The sequence below is a fragment of the Manis javanica genome, chromosome 12 (assembly GCF_040802235.1).
Source record: "Manis javanica isolate MJ-LG chromosome 12, MJ_LKY, whole genome shotgun sequence".
Taxonomy (NCBI): Eukaryota; Metazoa; Chordata; class Mammalia; order Pholidota; family Manidae; genus Manis; species Manis javanica.
This window is the reverse complement of record NC_133167.1, coordinates 83614634-83636980: the sequence shown is the minus strand read 5'-3', so window position 1 is coordinate 83636980 and position 22347 is coordinate 83614634. Positions and strand designations below refer to the sequence as shown.

Sequence of the window (22347 nt, the reverse complement as noted above, 5' to 3'; positions counted from 1 at the left end):
TGTACGCTGTGTTTACAGGGATATGGTGAATATGTGAAACCTGCTAAACTTTCTTCTAGTACACAGCTGTGTGTAGTGAGATGATGCTTTTAATGTATAATGTTTTCTTTCTTATTCACACCTTCTTTATTGGGATATTTCTCCTATTTAGCCAGCTTCACCCATTGCCTCAAGAGACATTCATACTGTTATAGAATGCAAAAAGAGTCAATGTTTAACTTTTGAAATCTAAAATAGGATCTCAAAGGCCATTAAATGAAGATATTCTTCAGACTCAAGCATTCGGTTGCGAACCCCACAGACAATAGGGATTTCAGGAAATTGCATAAGAATAGCTTCTTTCTACACCCAAAATTGTTGCATATTTTCAAGGCAAAATCAAAAGATTGAGAGAAAATACAGACAGCACCTTTAGTTCTGCGGGTGGAAGCTCCATGGACCTCAGAGAAAACAATAGCTAGTGAAAATGATTATAACACACACACACGTTTAAATTCTCTAGAAATTGTCTTATGGGCACATAGCAAATGAAGGAAATTTATTTGAGAAATTACACTGTATCTTAGGAGGAACTGCAAGGGCCACAGACACTCGAAACTGCTTTCTCTGCTCCAACCTTCCTCCACCCCCGCCCCCACCAAGTGGGACAGACGCTCCCTTCTGGGTAAGTGTGCCCCAGCTCGCAGCGCTCCCTCTTCCCGGACACCCAGTCAAGGGCTCCAGCCCGTCTCTGGGAGGGGCAGGGCTCCAGCATTTCTCACTCCTCCAGCAGTACGTTGCAGAGGCTGTGCCCCAGGTGAGCACAGCCGGAGGATGGAGGCTCCTTCCCCCTGAGCTCTCACACACGGGGCAGAGGCCCTGCCCAGCCATCGCGCGGTGGAGAGAGGGGTACTGACCACCCTGTCCCCAGCTCACATCCCCAGAGGGAGAGGCAAACCAAGGAGAACAGAGGCTACCACCAGGGCCCAGGGGCTGCTCAGAGGCAGGTGTGTCGCTTTGTGAGAAGCGGACCGCTCTCCCTGCAGTGGAGCAGCGGCTCAGAGATTTGCCCAGAGAGGCAGAACAGAGAGCTCAGATGCCCCTCCCGAGGGAACTGGCTTCACCTGGAACGGAGTTTGGAGAAGTCCAAACTCACTGGTGCTCTTGAACACAGCGGCGATTTTGGTGGCAAACAATTAAGTGGAGGCTGGAAGCTCCATGAAAGCAACAAGGTAAACCACGGTGAACCAGGAAAAGAGAAGGCTAGTAAGTGCTCTCTCAGGGTCAGAACAAACCTCAAAAACTAGTGTCAAAAACTACTGCAGCAAAGGGGTGCACATCTAACTGGATAATACTGTAGAGCAATAGACGCCCCAGGTTATTGTCAAAATTACAGAGTAACCTGCAGCTAGTTAGTGTAGCCTAAGAGCTGGGTGGGTTGCCAAGAGGCAGAGAGCTAAACAGAGAGACAGGGAAGGGGACGATTAGAAAGAGCCCAATTAACACCACTGTCCACCCCGGATGACTATGCGCAGGCCCAAGGCAACACTGGAGGCTTCACAGCGTGGGGGAAACAGATTCCCAGGACAGTCACCAACCAACTAATCAAACAAGCAATGACAAAGCCTTGGTGCCTAGAGTTGCTACAATATATTAGCTCAAGTATAGTTTTCTAGAAACAGGAAAACATGAAACATACACAGGCATAAAAAACGCAGACAACAGAAATTGCCTAGCAAGAGTCCTAATGTCAGCCTCAGCGGAGGAAGTTTTCAGAGCACCTATCACAGACATGTTCAAGAGCTAGAAAACCATGATTCAAGAAGTAAAGAAAAGCATGATAACAATGTCTCTTCAAAGAGACAATATCAATAAACAGAGAGAAATTATAAAAAAGAACCAAATGAAATTCTACAGTTGAAAAGTACACTAACTGGAAGTTATTCAAAAGAGGGGTTAATGGACCGAATGGTGTTCCCCTAAAATTCACGTCTACCTGTAATTTCAGAATGTGGCTACTGTGGACTGAACTGTGTGTGTCCCACTCAAAGTCGTACGTTGCAGCCCTAACTCCTGATTTGACTGTATTTGGAGACAGGGCCTTTACAGGAGTAATGAAGGCTAGTGGGTCATAAAGACAAGGCCCTGACCTGCTAGATGAGCGTCCTTATACAAAGAGGAGGAGAGAGCAGAGCTCACTCTCTCTGCCATGTGAGGATGGAGAAGGTGGCCATCTGTAAGCCAGGAAGAGAGCCCTCGCCAGTGCCTTGGCTGGCACCTCAACCTTGAACTTCTCAGTCTCCAGAACTGAGAGGAAACAGATTTCTGTTGTCCAAGCTCCCTGGTCCATGCGGTTTTGTTCTGGGCTTAGCTGACTAATACAGTGAATGGACACAGCGTCTTTGCAGATATAGTTAGCTAAGGATCTCAAAATGAAATCATCCTGGATTTGGGGTGATGTCTAAGCCTAACGACTGGTGTCCCTGTAAGAAGAAGACACACAGACATGCAGGAGAGACAGAGAAAATGCCTGCAGGTGGAAGCAGAGACTAGAGTTACGCTGCCACCGGCCAAAGAGCATCAGGAGACACAGAAGCTGGAGGAAGCAGGGCAGGACTGTCCCCAAGAGCCTCTGGAGGAAGTGTGGCAGGGCTGGTGCCTGGACGTGAGACTTCTCGCGTCAGAACTCTGAGGGAATAATTTTCTGTTGTTTTAAACCACCCAGTCTATGGTCATTTGTAATGACAGGTCTAGGGGATGAATGGAGGGGCGTTCAGTAGGCAGAAAATGCCCCCGCCCAAAGATGTTCACATCCTAATCCTAATCCTAAAGAGGTTCCAGGGGAGGCCCCATTTCCTTTCCTTTTCCAGCTTCTACAGGCTCCCCATATTCTTTGCCTTGCGGCCCCTTCCTCCATCTTCAGTCGGCGGAATAACACTTTCTCTCTCCCAATGTGCTTCCATCACAAGGTTTTTGCTCTCATGTATGCCTTCCTAGTACAAGGGCTCTGGTGATTACATTAAGACTCCACAGAGAGGATACAGGATAATCTCATCTCAAAACCCTTAATAATCACATCTGCAAAGTTCCTTTTGCCATATAAGGTAACATTCACAGGGGTTGGGGTATGGATATCTCTGGGGGCTGTTCTTAGCCTATTACAATACACATCCAAAGATCTCAATGTAGTGCAAGCAGAATAAACACAAAGAGATCCAGACACAGACAGATCATAGTAACAAGGCTGAAAGCTGAAGACAAGAAAAGAAACCTTCAAAGCAGTGAGAGAAACAAAACATGATGTACAAGTGAAACCCAATAAGATTAACAGATGACGTCTCATCAGAAAGCATGGAGGCCTGAAGGCAGTAGGAAGACATATTCCAAGTCCTGAATGAAAATAAAACTGTAAGAAAAATTCTATACCTGGCAAAACTATCCTTCCAAAATAAAGGGTAAAGTAGCCATTTTAATATCAATAAAAACATGGAGAGTTCATTGCTAGCAGACAAATCCTACAAGAAGTACACTAATAAGGGTCCTTGAGTTTGAAATGACAAGATACTAGGCAGTAACTCAAATCCACAGTAAGCAATAAAGAACATTGGTAAGGGTGTATGTACATAAGTAAATATAAAAGAGAATCTAGGATTTTTTTCTCTTTGACTTAAATGATGATTGTATAAAGCAATAGTTATATATCTATGTTGATGGGTACCTATAAAGATATAATTTCTGATGATAACAACACAAAAGGAGGAAATGGAACTATGTGAGGATAAAGTTTTTGTATACTATGGAAATTAAGGTATTAGCTAATGCTACAATGGCAACTATATTGCAATGTAAATATATCAAATCCATTCATTATACACCTTAAACCCACACATGTTGCATGCCAAATACATCTCAATAATTTCTTGCACATGAGGACCAACCAAGCAGTCAGATACAGGATGAACTTGCAGATTGAAGCTGGGAAGGTCAGTGTGATGTAGTGAAAAAGCAACAGGCTGAAAGTCAGCATTCCTGGCTCGAGTTGGGAGATGCCTCCAACTGGCAAGGGACTTTGGACATTGCTGAACTCATCTACCTGGCCTGTGAAGGAGCTGAGCTAGATAACAAGTTAAGGTTCCTCTGAGATCTGAAAGCCTGATTCTCAGGTGTTGTATGCCCAGTGGGGGAGTGTCTGCCACTGGCTGGCCAAGTTCAAACAGGCATTGTCTTTCAAGAGCTGGAACCTCTCCTCTCCTCCTGGTCACACCCCCAGAAGCTGGGCTGAGGCACCTAGATAGGAAGCACAGTTACCTGTGATATGTCGATGATTCTTGCTTTTGCAGCTACATTTTCCAATGAGCTCAGGAGTGTACACATCACTGTGACAGGCGGCACAGTAAAAGGCGGCTCTGGACAAAGAAAGCAGATCAAGTATGATTTATGCGAGATTCAACAGTAAACAAGGTACTGACAGTCTGCCTGCCATTAAGCTGCATCCATTTAGGACTTTCTCTCCACAAAGTAATACAAAAAAATTACCTTTTGACATCCTTTGTAGATTCGGTGACAAAGAACCCTAATGTATTCTTATGCAGCCTAACTTCTGCAGGTGGATTTAATATCAGACCACTGGAAACAGAAAATAATAAGACTAATTTTTCATGGAAACAGAAAACAAAAATACAGTAATTTTTTAAGTTTCTGTGGCAATATTTGGTGTTTCATTCTGTCATTACCAATGGATTCTCTAAGCTGCAGCGTTAATAGGACTCAATTCCCTACTACTTCCCAATACAGTAGAAAATTTGAATTTGATGGCAGTTAATTCTTTGACTGATGCTGAATATGTGGACAGTCGCCAAGGTCACAACCTAATTGCTAAGCTGCACACATCCCGGAGCAAAGAGCGAGCTCCTCCCTGACTGTGTCCTGAATCTGAGGTGGTCAAACCAACTCAGAAGCAGGAAGCCTCGTGAACTCGGGCTATCCAGTGCCAAACAGGCCAAGGTCACACAGTTGCTAGTCTTCCTGTCATCCTGCTGGTGTTCATCCTCACACTAGTTACCCTCTCAGATTAAATGACATCGAATTAATCTGCTGGATTCAAAAGTGATTAAACTTGTATGACTTCTTTGTCTTGATTACAAGATTTCAGGGAGCAGGAACCACATGAATTGCTTCTATATCTACATTACTTAAACATTTTGATTTTCTATTTCTTGGCTTCTGTGCTTGAAAATGCTGTCTTACAAACTGCACCCATGATACTCCCTGGTGCAGTTCTCCAATTTGACTATTTGAGTTCCTCATGTTTTTCCCTATGTGTGTCAGCAGCTCCCAGTTTTATTTCCTTTAATTCTGACCTCCAGTACGGTGAAGCCTCATGACCCTGTAACTCCCCTCACTTTGGTGTGCATGATTCAAGTACTCCTTTCCTACTTTAAAACACACTCCTTTTCTATCACACTGGAAATAGGTCAAGTCTTAATTTTGGCAAAACTTACCCTGTTGTTCTGGTCCTCTGAGGTAATGTGCAAGTTAGAGCCTTATAAACACCAGAGGAATTGTACCAAATGCCCTATGCCAAGAGTAGGAAGATTCTGAATGACCGTGTTCAGGTAGTTTATTACCTGAGGCACTGGATGCATTTTTTGAGCATTTACTGACTGTTATTAATGAGTGGGATGATTGCTTTTAATTTTGAAAGGAAAAGAACATGGATTTGTGCCCACCCTAAACATCAATGGTTGATGTTCTCTAATTAGTAAACATACTTAGTTGTATCTTCACTTTTTTTTTTAGAGTCCTTTAACTCTTGCTAAACATTTAGTTATGAAGATACTGTCATGGTTGTATTTGAAAGAAGAGATGAACTTCTTTGGAAGATAGGCCCGAGCTGACATTATTGCCTGATACCCCCTTCATGAAAGCTGGCCACTTGCTCCCTTAGAGAAATGTTCACCCCTAGAACAAACTCAGGTCACGATCTGACTGGGGTCAGACCCGGCTTTACCTCTTAGCAGGTGATACGTTATTCCCTGTGCCAAATCCTTATGATGATGCAGGTCTATTATAAGTCTTAGTAGAGTCTATTCAAGAGTATCAATAAGAACAGGAAATAAGGGGTGCGGAAAGATAAGCTTTCCCCCAGTATCTCAAAATACTTGCCTAAAATCCAGCTGTGGAGACACTCTACCCTACTTTCCTTTCATTTAGTGTGGCTACAGTGGGTTTAGTATGGCTTGTTGATCAGAACTGAGCTCAGATTCTGGCTCTAGACGGTGTGAGTTTGGAAAAATTACTTCACATTTATGGGCCTCAGCTTCCTCCTCTGTAAAATGGGACTAATAACTGTACCCAGTGTTGTAAGGATTCCAGAGTCAGTGTAAGTAAAGTGCCTTTAGTACTGTTGTTCATGAACTAGCAATCTCATATATGAGATTTCTATTATCAAAAACATTGCCAAATCAGGATTAATCCCTTTGAATCACATGATATTCTGGTGAGAAACCAAAGGTGAATCTATGTTGAAGTAGGTTCCTCTTTCACTGGTGGTAGATGTGTGCTAAGAAGTAAATAGCACCAGAACCTCTTGAATACATGTGGAAGTTAATAAATATTCATGTTTCTGGTGTATGAGGTCCTAATAGCCATCCTAATAAAGTTTACAGAAATCAGTTGGAAAGGAATCTTAAAAGAATTTGGTCCAGTAGTTACCATACACCAATGAATAAATTGACTATGCCATAAAGACTTAAAAAATTCTCAGGCCCTACCCTCGGAGGTTTTGATTTTGCAAGTCCTGAAGTGGGGTTTTACAGTCTACCTGTCTTTAAAGCTTCGGAAATACCTCTGATGCAAAGCCCAGGTTGTTGAAGGTCCAAGGTATTGACACCTGACCAAGTTTTGGGCCAGTCTGAGACCCAAACTCCCTTATAACTCTTAAGACTCCATTTTTTTTTACCATGACCTATTTCTAGCAGTTGTGTGTAGGTTTAGATTTTGAGCTTTTCTTAAGCATAGCAGGGTTGTTAAATAAAATTTATCCAGCCAGACGATACTTTTTCTTATTTTCTCCATAATGGCTTCCTTCATACAGCACCCCATTGACTTCTTTTGCCCAGATATCTTCTGCATCGATAGATCTTTTCTTCTTTTCAACTTTTCATATAAAATCATTCCTTTGTAGCCTGGATTCATTCAAAATTATTGAATTTTGACTGTTTCCCTATAATTCTAGGGTCCCTGATAAAGTCCATTTTACATTTGGAAGGAGTCTTAGGTATTAATTAATATGACTTCCTCATTTTTCCAGATGATGAACATTTCTCTAAGGCCACAGGCTAGCAAAATCCTAATACTAATTTTCTGCCTCCAATTCAAGTTAGCTAAAAAATACACATATGCCAACATAAAATAGTCTCTCCTGTTCTCCATCCCATTTATGCTCAACTTTTTATTTTTCACAATCTTTTTTTTTTTTTTTTTTTTTTTTTGAGAGGGCATCTCTCATATTTATTGATCAAATGGTTGTTAACAACAATAAAATTCAGTATAGGGGGGTCAATGCTCAATGTACAATCATTAATCCATCTCAAGCCTAATTCTCGTCAGTCTCCAATCTTCTGAAGCATAACGAACAAGTTCTTACATGGTGAACGAATTCTTACAGAGTGAATAAATTCTTACATGGTGAACAGTACAAGGGCATTCATCACAGAAACTTTCGGTTTTGATCATGCAATATGACCTATAAACCATCAGGTCAAATATGAATATTCATTTGATTTTTGTACTTGATTTATATGTTGATCCCACATTTCTCCTATTATTATTATTATTTTTATTTTTAATAAAATGCTGAAGTGGTAGGTAGATGCAAGATAAAGGTAGAAAACATAGTTTAGTGCTGTAAGAAGGCAAATGTAGATGATAAGATGATCAGGTGTGTGCCTATGGACTAAGTATTAATCCAGGCTAGACAAGGGCAGCAAGACATCCACGGATGCAGAAGATTTCTCTCAAAGCAGGGGGGGTGAGGTTCTGAGCCTCACCTCTGTTGATCCCCAAATTCTCACCTGATGGCCCCCCTGCGACAGTGCCTGTCTTAGGTTGTTCCTCCCTTGAGGAATCTTACCCGTCTCTGGCTAACCAGTCATCTTCCGGGGCCATACAGGGAAATGTAAAGTTGGTAAGTGAGAGAGAAGCCATATTGTTTGCAAAGGTTAGCTTTTTACTTCTTTGCAGATTTATGCCCTGTGGCTTCTATGCCCAGCACTTGTCTCGAGGTATCTTTACCACCTGGAGGAATTATGATACTCGGTAAATTCGATATGAGGCACGAATTCTATTTAAGGTTTGTAATTAGGAAGGAAGAAGAAAAGCTATAGATGTAGCATATGAAGGAAACTTGGGAGGATTGATTATTTCTTTGACATATCTTCTTGTATAGTACCTTAAGTATGTATAGGTTTTAAACTACTAACTAATTTGCACACACATATTAACATAATAGGAATACGGTGACATAAACAAAGCAAATCTATAATTACCAGCCATCTCCAGTGAAGCCAAGAAAACCATTTAGGCACCCTAGGCATTTGTGAAAATTTATCTATGATATGATGGATATTGTCCAACTGTACTTGAACCATCAGACAAATTAAAGCAGCCCATTTCTGGGATCTGTTCACATCCCATATGTTCTTTTAACCATAGATAGTCTATAGTCATGAGATTTTGGGGTGCGACAACTTGCACCCCTCCCAACTCCTGGTTGAGTTCCAACAGTACAGATCCAGTCAAATTCGTTGTCTCACTGTATGCACATGCCAGCCTAGACATCTCCCTCCTCCTTTTTATGGCAAGTCCAGGAGACGGTGGGCTGGATGCAGCCACAACCGCAGCATCGTCCGGATCCCTGTGGAGGCTTTTTGATGATCATCCCCCGGCACGAGTCCTCCAGAGAGTGCTGATGCCGGAAGCTCCTCCTCATATCGTATCTTAGTTCATTTTCTGGGTATCCAAGCTAGGCCTTGATCTTCTGCGTAGAAACAAACAGACCCTTTGCCCACACTTTGACATGCCCTCTATACCACTGTGCAGAACTCATTGGAGGTCAGCACACAGTAACTGCTTTTTTTTTTTTTTTTTTAATTAAGAGAAAGGAATATTATCAGAAAAGAGTACCTCCATAGCTGATCATCTGACACCCTTTAAGTGATCAACATTAAGGATATTTAAAGCATGCGTTGATCTTTGACTTACCAATAGTTTTATCCTGTTAAGGAGTAATCCCCCTTTTCTTTCTTTCTTTCTTTTTTTTTTTAAATTTTTAATCTACACTTACCTGAAGAATACTATGTTTACTATGCTCTCCCCTATATCAGGTCCCCCCTAACAACCACATTACGGTTACTGTCCATCAGCTTAGCAAAATGTGGTAGAGTCACTACTTGTCCTCTCTGTGTTGTGCAGCCCACCCTCCCCTTTCTCCCTCCCCCCCATGCATGCTAATCTTAACACCCCCCTTCTTCTTCCCCCCCCTTATCCCTCCCTGCCCACCCATCCTCCCCAGTTCCTTTCCCTTTGGTACCTGTTAGTCCATTTTTGGGTTCTGTAATTCTGCTGCTGTTTTGTTCCTTCAGTTTTTCCTTTGTTCCTATACTCCTCAGATGAGTGAAATCATTTGGTATTTCTCTTTCTCCGCTTGGCTTATTTCACTGAGCATAATACTCTCCAGCTCCATCCATGTTGCTGCAAATGGTTGGATTTTTCCACTTCTTATGGCTGAGTAGTATTCCATTGTGTATATGTACCACATCTTCTTTATCCATTCATCTACAGATGGACATTTAGGTTGCTTCCAATTCTTGGCTATTGTAAATAGTGCTGCGATAAACATAGGAGTGCATCTGTCTTTCTCAAACTTGATTGCTGCGTTCTTAGGGTAAATTCCTAGGAGTGGAATTCCTGGGTCAAATGGTAGGTCTGTTTTGAGCATTTTGATGCTCCTCCATACTGCTTTCCACAATGGTTGAACTAATTTACATTCCCACCAGCAGTGTAGGAGGGTTCCCCTTTCTCCACAGCCTCGCCAACATTTGTTGTTGTTTGTCTTTTGGATGGCAGCTATCCTTACTGGTGTGAGGTGATACCTCATTGTAGTTTTAATTTGCATTTCTCTGATAATTAGCGATGTGGAGCATCTTTTCATGTGTCTCTTGGCCATCTGTATTTCTTTTTTGGAGAACTGTCTGTTCAGTTCCTCTGCCCATTTTTTAATTGGGTTATTTGTTTTTTGTTTGTTGAGGCGTGTGAGCTCTTTATATATTCTGGACGTCAAGCCTTTATCAGATCTGTCATTTTCAAATATATTCTCCCATACTGTAGGGTTCCTTTTTGTTCTATTGATGGTGTCTTTCGCTGTACAGAAGCTTTTCAGCTTAATGTAGTCCCACTTGCTCATTTTTGCTGTTGTTTTCCTTGCCCGGGGAGATATGTTCAAGAAGAGATCACTCATGTTTATATCTAAGAGGTTTTTGCCTATGTTTTTTTCCAAGAGTTTAATGGTTTCGTGACTTACATTCAGGTCTTTGATCCATTTTGAGTTTACCTTTGTATATGGGGTTAGACAATGGTCCAGTTTCATTCTCCTACATGTAGCTGTCCAGTTTTGCCAGCACCATCTGTTGAAGAGACTGTCATTTTGCCATTGTATGTCCATGGCTCCTTTATCAAATATTAATTGACCATATATGTTTGGGTTAATTTCTGGGGTCTCTAATCTGTTCCACTGGTCTGTGGCTCTGTTCTTGTGCCAGTACCAAATTGTCTTGATTACTATGGCTTTGTAGTAGAGCTTGAAGTTGGGGAGTGAGATCCCCCCTACTTTATTCTTCTTTTTCAGGATTGCTTTGGCTATTCGGGGTCTTTGGTGTTTCCATATGAATTTTTGAATTATTTGTTCCAATTCATTGAAGAATATTGCTGGTAATTTGAGAGGGATTGCATCAAATTTGTATATTGCTTTCGGCAGGATGGCCATTTTGACGATATTAATTCTTCCTAGCCATGAGCATGGGATGAGTTTCCATTTATTAGTGTCCCCTTTAATTTCTCTTAAGAGTGACTTGTAGTTTTCAGAGTATAAGCCTTTCACTTCCTTGGTTAGGTTTATTCCTAGGTATTTTATTCTTTTTGATGCAATGGTGAATGGAATTGTTTTCCTGATTTCTCTTTCTATTGATTCGTTGTTAGTGTATAGGAAAGCTACAGATTTCTGTGTGTTGATTTTGTATCCTGCAACTTTGCTGTATTCCGATATTAGTTCTAGTAGTTTTGGAGTGGAGTCTTTAGGGTTTTTTATGTACAGTATCATATCATCTGCAAATAGTGACAGTTTAACCTCTTCTTTACCAATCTGGATTCCTTGTATTTCTTTGTTTTGTCTGATTGCCGTGGCTAGGACCTCCAGTACTATGTTAAATAACAGTGGGGAGAGTGGGCATCCCTGTCTGGTTCCCGATCTCAGTGGAAATGCTTTCAGCTTCTCGCTGTTCAGTATAATGCTGGCTGTGGGTTTATCATATATGGCCTTTATTATGTTGAGGTACTTGCCCTCTATTCCCATTTTGCTGAGAGTTTTTATCATGAATGGATGTTGAATTTTGTCAAATGCTTTTTCAGCATCTATGGAGATGATCATGTGGTTTTTGTCTTTCTTTTTGTTGATGTGGTGGATGATGTTGATGGATTTTCGAATGTTGTACCATCCTTGCATCCCTGGGATGAACCCCATTTGGTCATGGTGTATGATCCTTTTGATATACTGTTGAATTCTGTTTGCTAATATTTTATTGAGTATTTTTGCATCTACATTCATCAGGGATATTGGTCTGTAATTTTCTTTTTTGGTGGGGTCTTTTCCTGGTTTTGGTATTAGGGTGATGTTGGCTTCATAGAATGAGTTTGGGAGTATTCCCTCTTCTTCTATTTTGTGGAACACTTTAAGGAGAATGGGTATTATGTCTTCTCTGTGTGTCTGATAAAATTCCGAGGTAAATCCGTCCGGCCCCGGGGTTTTGTTCTTGGGTAGTTTTTTGATTACTGTTTCAATTTCTTTGCTTGTAATTGGTTTGTTTAACTTTTGTGTTTCTTCCTTGGTCAGTCTTGGGAGGTTGTATTTTTCTAGGAAGTTGTCCATTTCTTCTAGGTTTTCCAGCTTGTTGGCATATAGGTTTTCATAGTAGTCTTTAATAATTCTTTGTATTTCTGTGGAGTCTGTCGTGATTTTTCCATTCTCATTTCTGATTATGTTGATTTGTGTTGACTCTCTTTTTCTCTTAATAAGTTGGGCTAGAGGCTTATCTATTTTGTTTATTTTCTCAAAGAACCAGCTCTTGGTTTCGTTGATTTTTGCTATTGTTTTATTCTTCTCAATTTTGTTTATTTCTTCTCTGATCTTTATTATGTCCCTCCTTCTGCTGACTTTAGGCCTCATTTGTTCTTCTTTTTCCAGTTTTAATAGTTGTGATGTTAGACTATTCATTTGGGATTGTTCTTCCTTCTTCAAGTGTGCCTGGATTGCTATATACTTTCCTCTTAAGACTGCTTTCGCTGCATCCCACAGAAGTTGGGGCTTAGTGTTGTTGTTGTCATTTGTTTCTATATATTCCTTGATCTCTATTTTGATTTGTTCATTGATCCATTGATTATTTAGTAGCATGTTGTTAAGCCTCCATGTGTTTGTGAGCCTTTTTGTTTTCTTTGTAGAATTTATTTCTACTTTCATACCTTTGTGGTCTGAAAAATTGGTTGGTAGAATTTCAATATTGTGGAATTTACTGAGGCTCTTTTTGTGAGCTAGTATGTGGTCTATTCTGGAGAATGTTCCATGTGCACTTGAGAAGAATGTATATCCTGTTGCTTTTGGATGTAAAGTTCTATAGATGTCTATTAGGTCCATCTGTTCTAGTGTGTTGTTCAGTGCCTGTGTGTCTTTACTTATTTTCTGCCCGGTGGATCTATCCTTTGGGGTGAGTGGTGTGTTGAAGTCTCCTACAATGAATGCATTGCAGTCTATTTCCCTCTTTAGTTCTGTTAGTATTTGCTTCACATATGCTGGTGCTCCTGTATTGGGTGCATATATATTTAGAATGGTTATATCCTCTTGTTGGACTAAGCCCTTTATCATTATGTAGTGGCCTTCTTTATCTCTTGTTACTTTCTTTGTTTTGAAGTCTATTTTGTCTGATATTAGTACTGCAACCCCTGCTTTCTTCTCACTGTTGTTTGCCTGAAATATGTTTTTCCATCCCTTGACTTTTAGTCTAGGCTTATCTTTGGGTTTAAGGTGAGTTTCTTGTAAGCAGCATATAGATGGGTCTTGCTTTTTTATCCATTCTATTACTCTATGTCTTTTTATTGGTGCATTAAGTCCATTTACATTTAGGGTGACTATTGAAAGATATGTACTTATTGCCATTGCAGGCTTTAGATTCGTGGTTACCAAAGGTTCAAGGTTAGCTTCTTTAGTATCTTACTGCCTAACTTAGCTTGCTTGTTGAGCTGTTATATACACTGTCTGCAGATTCTTTTCTTCTCTCCCTTCTTATTCCTCCTCCTCCATTCTTCATATGTTGTATGTTTTGTTCTGTGCTCTTTTTAGGGGTGCTCCCATCTAGAGCAGTCCCTGTAGGATGCCCTGTAGAGGTGGTTTGTGGGAAGCAAATTCCCTCAGCTTTTGCTTGTCTGGGAATTGTTTGATCCCACCATCATATTTAAATGATAGTCGTGCTGGATACAGTATCCTTGGTTCAAGGCCCTTCTGTTTCATTGCATTAAGTATATCATGCCATTCTCTTCTGGCCTGTAGGGTTTCTGTTGAGAAGTCTGATGTTAGCCTGATTGGTTTTCCTTTATAGGTGACCTTTTTCTCTCTAGCTGCCTTTAAAACTCTTTCCTTGTCCTTGATCCTTGCCATTTTAATTATTATGTGTCTTGGTGTTGTCCTCCTTGGGTCCTTTCTGTTGGGGGTTCTGTATAATTCCATGGTCTGTTCGATTATTTCCTCCCCCAGTTTGGGGAAGTTTTCAGCAATTATTTCTTCAAAGACACTTTCTATCCCTTTTCCTCTTTCTTCCTCTTCTGGTATCCCTATAATACGAATGTTTTTCCTTTTGTATTGGTCACATATTTCTCTTAGTGTTGTTTCATTCCTGGAGATCCTTTTATCTCTCTCTATGTCAGCTTCTATACGTTCCTGTTCTCTGGCTTCTATTCCTTCAATGGCCTCTTGCATCTTATCCATTCTGCTTATAAATCCTTCCAGGGATTGTTTCACTTCTGTGATCTCTTTCCTGACATCTGTGATCTCCTTCCGGACTTCATCCCACTGCTCTTGCATTTTTCTCTGCATCTCATCCCATTGCTCTTGCATTTTTTTCTGCATCTCTGTCAGCATGTTCATGATTTTTATTTTGAATTCTTTTTCAGGAGGACTATTTAGGTCTGTCTCCTTCTCAGGTGTTGTCTCTGTGATCTTTGTCTGCCTGTAGTTTTGCCTTTTCATGGTGATAGAGATAGTTTGCAGAGCTGGTACAAGTGACCGCTGGAAGAGCTTCCCTTCTTGTTGGTTTGTAGCCTTTTCCTGGGAGAATAGCGACCTCTAGTGGCTTGTGCTGGGCAGCTGTGCGCAGACAGGGCTTCTGCTTCCTGCCCAGTCGCTTTGGGGTTTATCTCCGCTGTTGCTGTGGGCTTGGCCTGGCTGGGGCTGTTCCTCCAAAATGGTGGAGCCCCGTTGGAGGGGGAGCAGCCAGGAGACTATTTATCTCCGTAAGGGGCCTCTGTGCTCCCTGCTGCCCAGGGGGTTAGAGTGCCCAGAGATCCCCAGATTCCCTGCTTCTGGTCTAAGTGACCTGTCCTGCCCCTTTAAGATTTCCAAAAAGCACTCTCCAAACCAAAACAACAGCAGCAACAATGAGAGAGGGAACAGAAACAAAGAGAAAAAAAAAAAGGAAAAAAAAGGAAAAAACAAGCGATTTTTTTTTTTTTTTTTTTTGTCCTCAGGTGCCGGTCCCAGGCACCCGCTCACTGGTCCTGCTGCCCTGTCTCCCTAGCACCAGGGTCCCTGTCCTTTCAAGGCTTCCAAAAAGCACCCACCCACCGGTCCCGCAGGGAAGGAATGCTCAATATTCTTTGTCCTCAGGCACTGGTCCCACGCACCCGCTCACCAGTCCCGCCGCCCTGCCTCCCTAGCACCGGGGTCCCTATCCCTTCAAGGCTTCCAAAAAGCACTCGCCATAAAGAGAGAAAAAAAAGGGGAAAAACGCGCGATTTCTTCCGTCCTCAGGTGCTGGTCTCAGGCACCCACCCACCGGTCCCACAGGGAAAAATGCGGGATATTCTTTGTCCTCAGGTGCCGGTCCCAGGCACCCGCTCACCAGTCCCGCCACCGTGCCTCCCTAGCACTGGGGTCCCCGTCCCTTCAAGGCTTCCAAAAAGCGCTCGCCAAAAAGAGAAAAAAAAAAAAAAGGGGAAAACTGCGCGACCTCCTCCGTCCTCAGGCACCGGTCTCAGGCACCCGCCCCCAGGTCTCGCAGGGAGAAACGCGGGATATTCTTTGTCCTCCGTCGCCGTTCCCAGGCACCTCCTCACCGGTCCCGCCACCCTGCCTCCCCAGCAACGGGGGCCCGTCCCTCTAAGGCTTCCAAAAAGCGCTCGCCAAAAAAAAAAAAAAAAAAACCGCTCCGGTTTCTCTCCACCCGCCGGGAGCTGGGGGGAGGGGCGCTCGGGTCCCGCCGGGCTGGGGCTTGTATCTTACCCCCTTCACAAGGCGCTGGGTTCTTGCAGGTGTGGATGTGGTCTGGATGTTGTCCTGTGTCCTGTGGTCTCTATTTTAGGAAGATTTTTCTTTGTTATATTTTCATAGCTCTATGTGTTTTTGGGAGGAGATTTCCACTGCTCTACTCACGCCACCATCTTGGCTCCGCCCTTTTCACAATCTTTTATCTCCGTATCTTTGCCACTGAATCTCTGTCCTAGATTTTTCATTTTTATTACATGGTAACTTCTCTTGTCATATTATCCAATATGGATTCTCAAGAAAAGCAAATGGTCTGGTAATGTTACCCCTTTCCTTTATCTACCCTATCAACAGTAGCTCTTGCCTAATATGGCACTGGAATTCTCATTTTGCTAATTTCAGCAAGGTAGACTGGTGTTTGAGTCAGCAGCTATAAGATGGGAAGGATAATATGACAGCCAAGTTGTCTTTTTCTAGACATGGCTGTTCAAGACTGTTCTTTTTAAACATACTAGTTTTCATTCTAACTGTATGCTACAAAGAAAAAAAACATTCATGGCTTCTGTCCAGTATCAGAAGCATTCATAAGTTCAAATGAACTCAAGAGCCATCCTGATCAATGGGAATGAGAATGTTCTAGACAGCAGGAGGTTTCTAGAGAAATAGGAGATGTCAGTGGAGGGTTTGTCTCAAAAAGGTATGTGGCTTGATGGGGATGGGGGCAGTTGGGCAAAAAATCTCTGACATTCGTGCAAGAGCCTCCGGAATTTCTTATGCTCTGCTCGCATCCTGCCCCTGCTGCTCTGAGAATCACCATCACCCTGTTCTGACACAGCAGGACAGAATCTTGAAAGCCCAGAATCTCAGATCAAAGTCTGGGATTATTCTACAGACTCTGAAACCCTGTGGCTGTGGGGTGTCAGAGCCAGTTCAGAAGGACTCCTCAGAGGGCCATCCAGCAAAAACAAAATGAATACACAAACAAGTCCGCCCTGCTACAAAGGACCGGGCTTATCATCCAATCCAGGCACCCACCGCCCCTTCCCAGAGATTCAGGTGCCTCTCTTGTCCTTTCCCCCTCAAACTCCTCCCCTGACTGGACTCACCTCACTTGGCAGTTCACACCACCACATAAATCCCCACTACTAGAGAAACTGGCTTAATGCTGATAATCTAAATGTTTCTGTTTTTGAAGGAGGGTAAAAAAATGATAGCCATTGGGATAGAGAAGACTTTCTGAGTTAGTTTCTAAGAGATCAGAAAGGGAAACAGGAAGACAGGATGGATTTTGGACTTTGATAGTAGAATCAGGGAGCTCAAGTAAATTAGTTGGATTAGATCTCATCTAAATTTAAGCTTAAGGCAATGTTCTGTGCCCAGAACCAACTGGAAATGCTCTTCAGCCTACAACTTCTCACCATGTAATCACTGGAACACATGGCATTGACCCAAGCCCTTTTAATGTGAGTATTCATAAGTTTTAATTTAATACTTGGAAAAATCAGGTTATGTGATTATTCTCACTTTATTGATGCAGAAACTAACAGTCAGAGAAAATAATTGCCTAATCCAAGAAAAATGGGACATAGGACGCTGGAGTCCAGGCCATTAAACTTAAGTTAGTAGTTTACCCCAGACTTTCAAGTACCAGAACAGAGAACAACAGCATTAAGAAATCTTGCCCTGACTCTGCCCAGTTTAGGATTTCTGGAAGTAGGTTTCAGACTTCACTTCCAAAAAAAAATAGTGACCACAAATCTCTCTCAATTTCTGTATTCCAAAAGCCATTTCATGGTGAATATTGACAGGTAACCATCCTCAGTGAGGTGGTTATAGCTTTAGAGATAACAAAAAGAAAACCACGGCAGGACTGGTTGTGTACCTCCATCCGTGTACACCTCCATGGAAGAGACGAAGTCTTCATACAGAGCTCCTAATCCATTCACTCTCTCCAGCCATGGAGACTAAAATCACATCCACCTGAACAGATACTGCAGTTATCCTCCACTTTCTAAGGGTACAATAGAGGCAAAGACAGTGTCTTTACAAACCACTTCACCGTCAGACACAGTGGCCACTAAGTGAGGGAGAAAGCAGGTCAGTGGGCAGCATAAACCTCATTCCCTCTGGCCCAGTGATTATGGAATATGGGAAGTTGTAATTCAAGCTGTATATTCTGCTGGGCAGCAAACCAGTTCCTGTAGCACTCAGGGCACAGGAAGGCGACTTGTCCCCGGGCTTAACTGAAGAAATGCCAAAAGAAGAGCTAAATGCTAACACACATCTCAGCCATTTTCACTAGCCTAGTTCAGAATAAAGTGGAACTGTGTGCCTGTATAGGACCTCCTCACATTCACAGAAGGAATTACAGAAGAATTCCATTTTCTAGTTGGTATTTTGCCAACCACAGCATCTTTCACCTCTTTCACTTTTCTTAGCACGAGGGACAGGACCAGAAAATTGTAAAATATTTTAATTTATGGAACAAAGGAAATGAAGTGCAAAGAGAGGCCAAGAGGGAATTTGAGTATGTGAAAAGGCGTATGTGGGCTCATAATTAAATGGAGAGAAAGGTCGCTCTCTGTAGAGGCTTTGCACAATTGGATACTGGGCCCTGCTGAGCATTAGAACACCTTTCCTGGAACATTTCATGGGAATGGCATTTTGGAAGGCCGTACTCTTTCCTGGAAAAGTTCCTCCCAGTAGTCCCTTCTAGATGCTTATTTTATCTCAAACAAAGGTATCAAAGGACCTGATGTGGGAGTTTGCATTGATACCCAAAACAAGATAAAGGGCACAGGGCTAAGACCACTGGTCACAGAATTCTACCTCTGCTACTCACTAACTTACTACACAATCACGTTAGCTGGCTTCACTGGCGCACACTACTGGACATCCATTACTGGATTCAAGGATACTACCTTGTATTATTGAGAAGAAACTTTAAATTGCCTAACACGTAGTAGGCACTCAATATATGGTCATTATTATTATTACTGCATGGGATGTCCTCCAAATAACCTGGAAATTATTTCTGTCTGATGAATATAATTAGGCATTATTATACCAAATATTTAGTATTTAACTTATATTTAAATATATAACTCCTCTATTAATAATATAATCTTTATTTATAGTTCTACTTTCAGTAACTCAAAGTGCTTCTACCTTTACAAACACATTTACATTGATAACATCGTGAACTGTAGGTAGCAAGCAAAGTTATGATTTCTAATTTGCAGATAAATATTCTTGGGCAAGAATAAGATAAATAACTTCTCTCAAGGTCAGTGCAGTGCCTGGGATGTCAATCTAGATCTCTCAGTCCTTTTGCAGTTCAAGTAGAAGTCAAATCTAATTTCTTGGGGCATTCTAGCTTTCCTCAATTTTTTTTTCAATTTCTGATCCTAATATATGTGAGGCCAGGCGGAAAGAGCCAAGATTCAACACCAATTTACAAGGTTACCTTTTGGTATGTTCAACAAATAGAGACGTCAGAAAGGTGCACAAGCCTGGCACCAAACAGCCTTGGGCAATAAATCCAAGCTTTAATTCAGCACAGCAGAGAATGTTGTCTCCAGCATTCTAGTTCCAGCTGGGAATCTTTGGCAGGAAAACCTGTTTCATGGTAGAAAGTAGGTCAAACGTTAGGAATAAATATAATTTGAGAAAGTTCTTTCTGGAGGGATGTCTTTTTAAATTTATCTTACTTGAGAGCATTTATGGTGCTCAGGTCAGAAGAAATGATCAGAACAAATTAATTCAGTATTTTAAAGTGGTTAGTGATCAACCGCTCCACTTAAAAATAAAAAAACATAGTCTTGCAAAATCAGGTCAAATGGCTTAGATCTCTGAATCTAATTTATGCCCAAACTTACAATCTTTTACTTGTTTGTTTTTATTGCGGTACAAACTGACACACGTTATATCAGTTTCATGTATACAACATACTGATTTGATATTTGTATATATTGTGAAATGATCACCACAGTAAGTCTAGTTAACAACAACCATCCTCACAGTAGTTAACATACATTTTTCTTGTGATGAGAACCTTTAAGATCTACTCTCTTAGCAACTTTCATATATACAATAAAGTATTATTAACTATAGTCACCATACTGTATATTACACCTTGCCATGACTTACGTATTCTGTAAGTTTGTGTATTTTGACCCCTTCACCTATTTTGCCCACCTCTAGCGACCACCAATCTGTTCTCTGTATCTAAGTACAAGTTCCTTTTTTATTAGGTTACACATATGAGATCATAAGGTATTTGACTTTCTGTCTGATTTGTTTTACTTAGCATATTGCCCTCAAGGTTCATCCATATGGCAAGATTTCCTTCTTTTGTATGACTGAATAATATTCCATTATATATATGTAATATACATACACACATACACACACACTATTTTTATCCATTCACCCATTGATGGATATTTAGGTTGCTTCCACGTTTTGGCTATTGTAAATAATGCTGCAGTGAACATGACAGTGCATGTATCTTTTTGCATCAGTGCTTTGATTTTCTTTGGGTAAACATCCATGAGTGGAATTGCTGAATCATATGGTAAGTAGTCCATTTTTAATTTTTTGAGGAGCCTCCACAAATTTACATTCCCATCAACAGTGCCCAAAGGGTTCTCTTTTCTCCACATCCTTGTCAACACTTGTTATATCTCATCTTTTTATCTTAATATCCATTCTATATTTGTTATAAATTAATTCACCATATATGTGCAGGTTTATTTCTGGGTGCTCTATTCTGTTCTGTTGACCTATGTGTCTGTTTTTATACCAATACCATACTGTTTCAATTACTACAGTTTTGTAGTATAGCTTGAAGTCAGGAATTGTGACACCTCCAGCTTTGTTCTTTTTTCTCAAGGTTGCTTTGTCTCTTCAGTGTCTTCTGTGCTTCAATACAAATTTTAGGTTTGTTCTATGTGAAAAATATCACTGGAATTTTGATAGGGATTGCACTGAAATCTATGGACAGCTTTGGGTAGTATGGATATTTTAACAATATTAACTCTTTCACTCCAAGAGTATGGAATAAGTTTCCATTTATTTATGTCTTTCTTCAATCTCATCCACCAGTGTCTTTTTTTTTTTTTTGGTTTTAGATATACATATTTTTTATTTTGGTATAATTTACAGTCACATGAGCAACACTGTGGTTACTAGATTCCCCCCATTATCAAGTCCTTTACCACATACCCCATTACAGTCACTGTCTATAAGCATAGTAAGATGCTATAAAGTCACTACTTGTCTTCTCTGTGCTATACTGCCTTCCCCATGCCCCCCACCACATTATGTGTGCTAATCGTAATGCCCCTTATTCCCCCTTATTCTTCCCTTCCCCAACCCTCCCCAGTCCCTTTCCCTTGGTAATTGTTAGTCCATTCTTGGGTTCTGTGAGTCTGCTGCTGTTTTGTTCCATTCCTTCAGTTTTGCTTTGTTCTTATACTCCACAGATGAGTGAAATCATTTGATACTTGTCTTTCTCTGCCTGGCTTATTTCATAGAGCATAATACCCTCTAGCTCCACCCATGTTGTTGCAAATGGTAGGATTTGTTTTCTTCTTATGGCTGAATAATATTCCATTATGTATATGTACCACCTCTTCTTTATCCATTCATCTACTGATGGACACTTAGGTTGCTTCCATTTCCTATTGTAAATAGTGCTGCGATAAACATAGGGGTGCAGCTGTCTTTTTCAAATTGGGCTGCTGCATTCTTAGGGTAAATTCCTAGGAGTGGAATTCCTGGGTCAAATGGTACTCCTATTTATAGTTTTTTGAGGAACCTCCATGTTGCTTTCCACAATGGGTGAACTCCACCAGTGTCTAAAAGTTTTCATTGCACAGGTCTTTCACCGTCTTGGTCTTTCATCACTCTTTTTGATGCAACTGTAAATGCAATTGCATTTTATTACTATCTGAAAGTTTATTAGGGTATAGAAATGCAACAAATTTTTGTATATTGACTCTGTACCCTGCAACTTTACTGAATTCATTTATTAGCTCTAACAGTTTTTTTGTTTTTTTTAATATTCATTTTATTATCATTAATCTACAATTACATGAAGAACATTATGGTTACTAGACACCCCCTTCACCAAGTCCCCCACCCCACAGACCACATTACAGTCACTTTCCATCAGCATAGTAAGATGCTGTAGACTCACTACTTGTATTCTCTGTGTTGCACATCCCTCCCTATGCCCCCCCCCCAACATTATACATGCTAATTGTAAGGCCTCCTTTCTTTTTCCCTGCCCTTATCCCTCCCTTCCCACCCCTCCTGTCCAGTCCCTTTCCCTTTGGTAACCATTAGTCCATTCTTGGGTTTTGTGATTCTCCTGCTGTTTTGTTCCTTCAGTTTTTCTTTGTTCTTATACTCCACATATGAATGAAATCATTTGGTACTTATCTTTCTCAGCCTGGCTTATTTCACTGAGCATAATACCCTCTAGCTCCATCCATGTTGTTGCAAATAGTAGGATCTGTTTTTTTCTTATGGCTGCGTAATATTCCATTGTGTATATGTAC

The 22347-nt window shown here is 41.1% G+C and overlaps 1 protein-coding gene across 2 annotated transcripts in view; it reads right to left on the bottom strand.

Moving 5' to 3' along the window:
- The window catches only part of KCNU1 (potassium calcium-activated channel subfamily U member 1), a 265469-nt gene that overhangs the window by 47002 nt on the left and 196120 nt on the right, over nucleotides 1–22347 (bottom strand). For both annotated transcript variants that reach the window (XR_012123910.1, XM_073218915.1), the window contains 2 exons: nucleotides 4516–4605; nucleotides 4288–4385 (listed from right to left, as the gene is read on the bottom strand). Coding sequence is in view for 1 of the 2 variants with exons in the window: in XM_073218915.1 (XP_073075016.1) it covers nucleotides 4288–4385; nucleotides 4516–4605 (188 nt within the window). In the remaining variant the exon portion in view is untranslated. The remainder of the gene's footprint in view (nucleotides 1–4287; nucleotides 4386–4515; nucleotides 4606–22347) is intronic.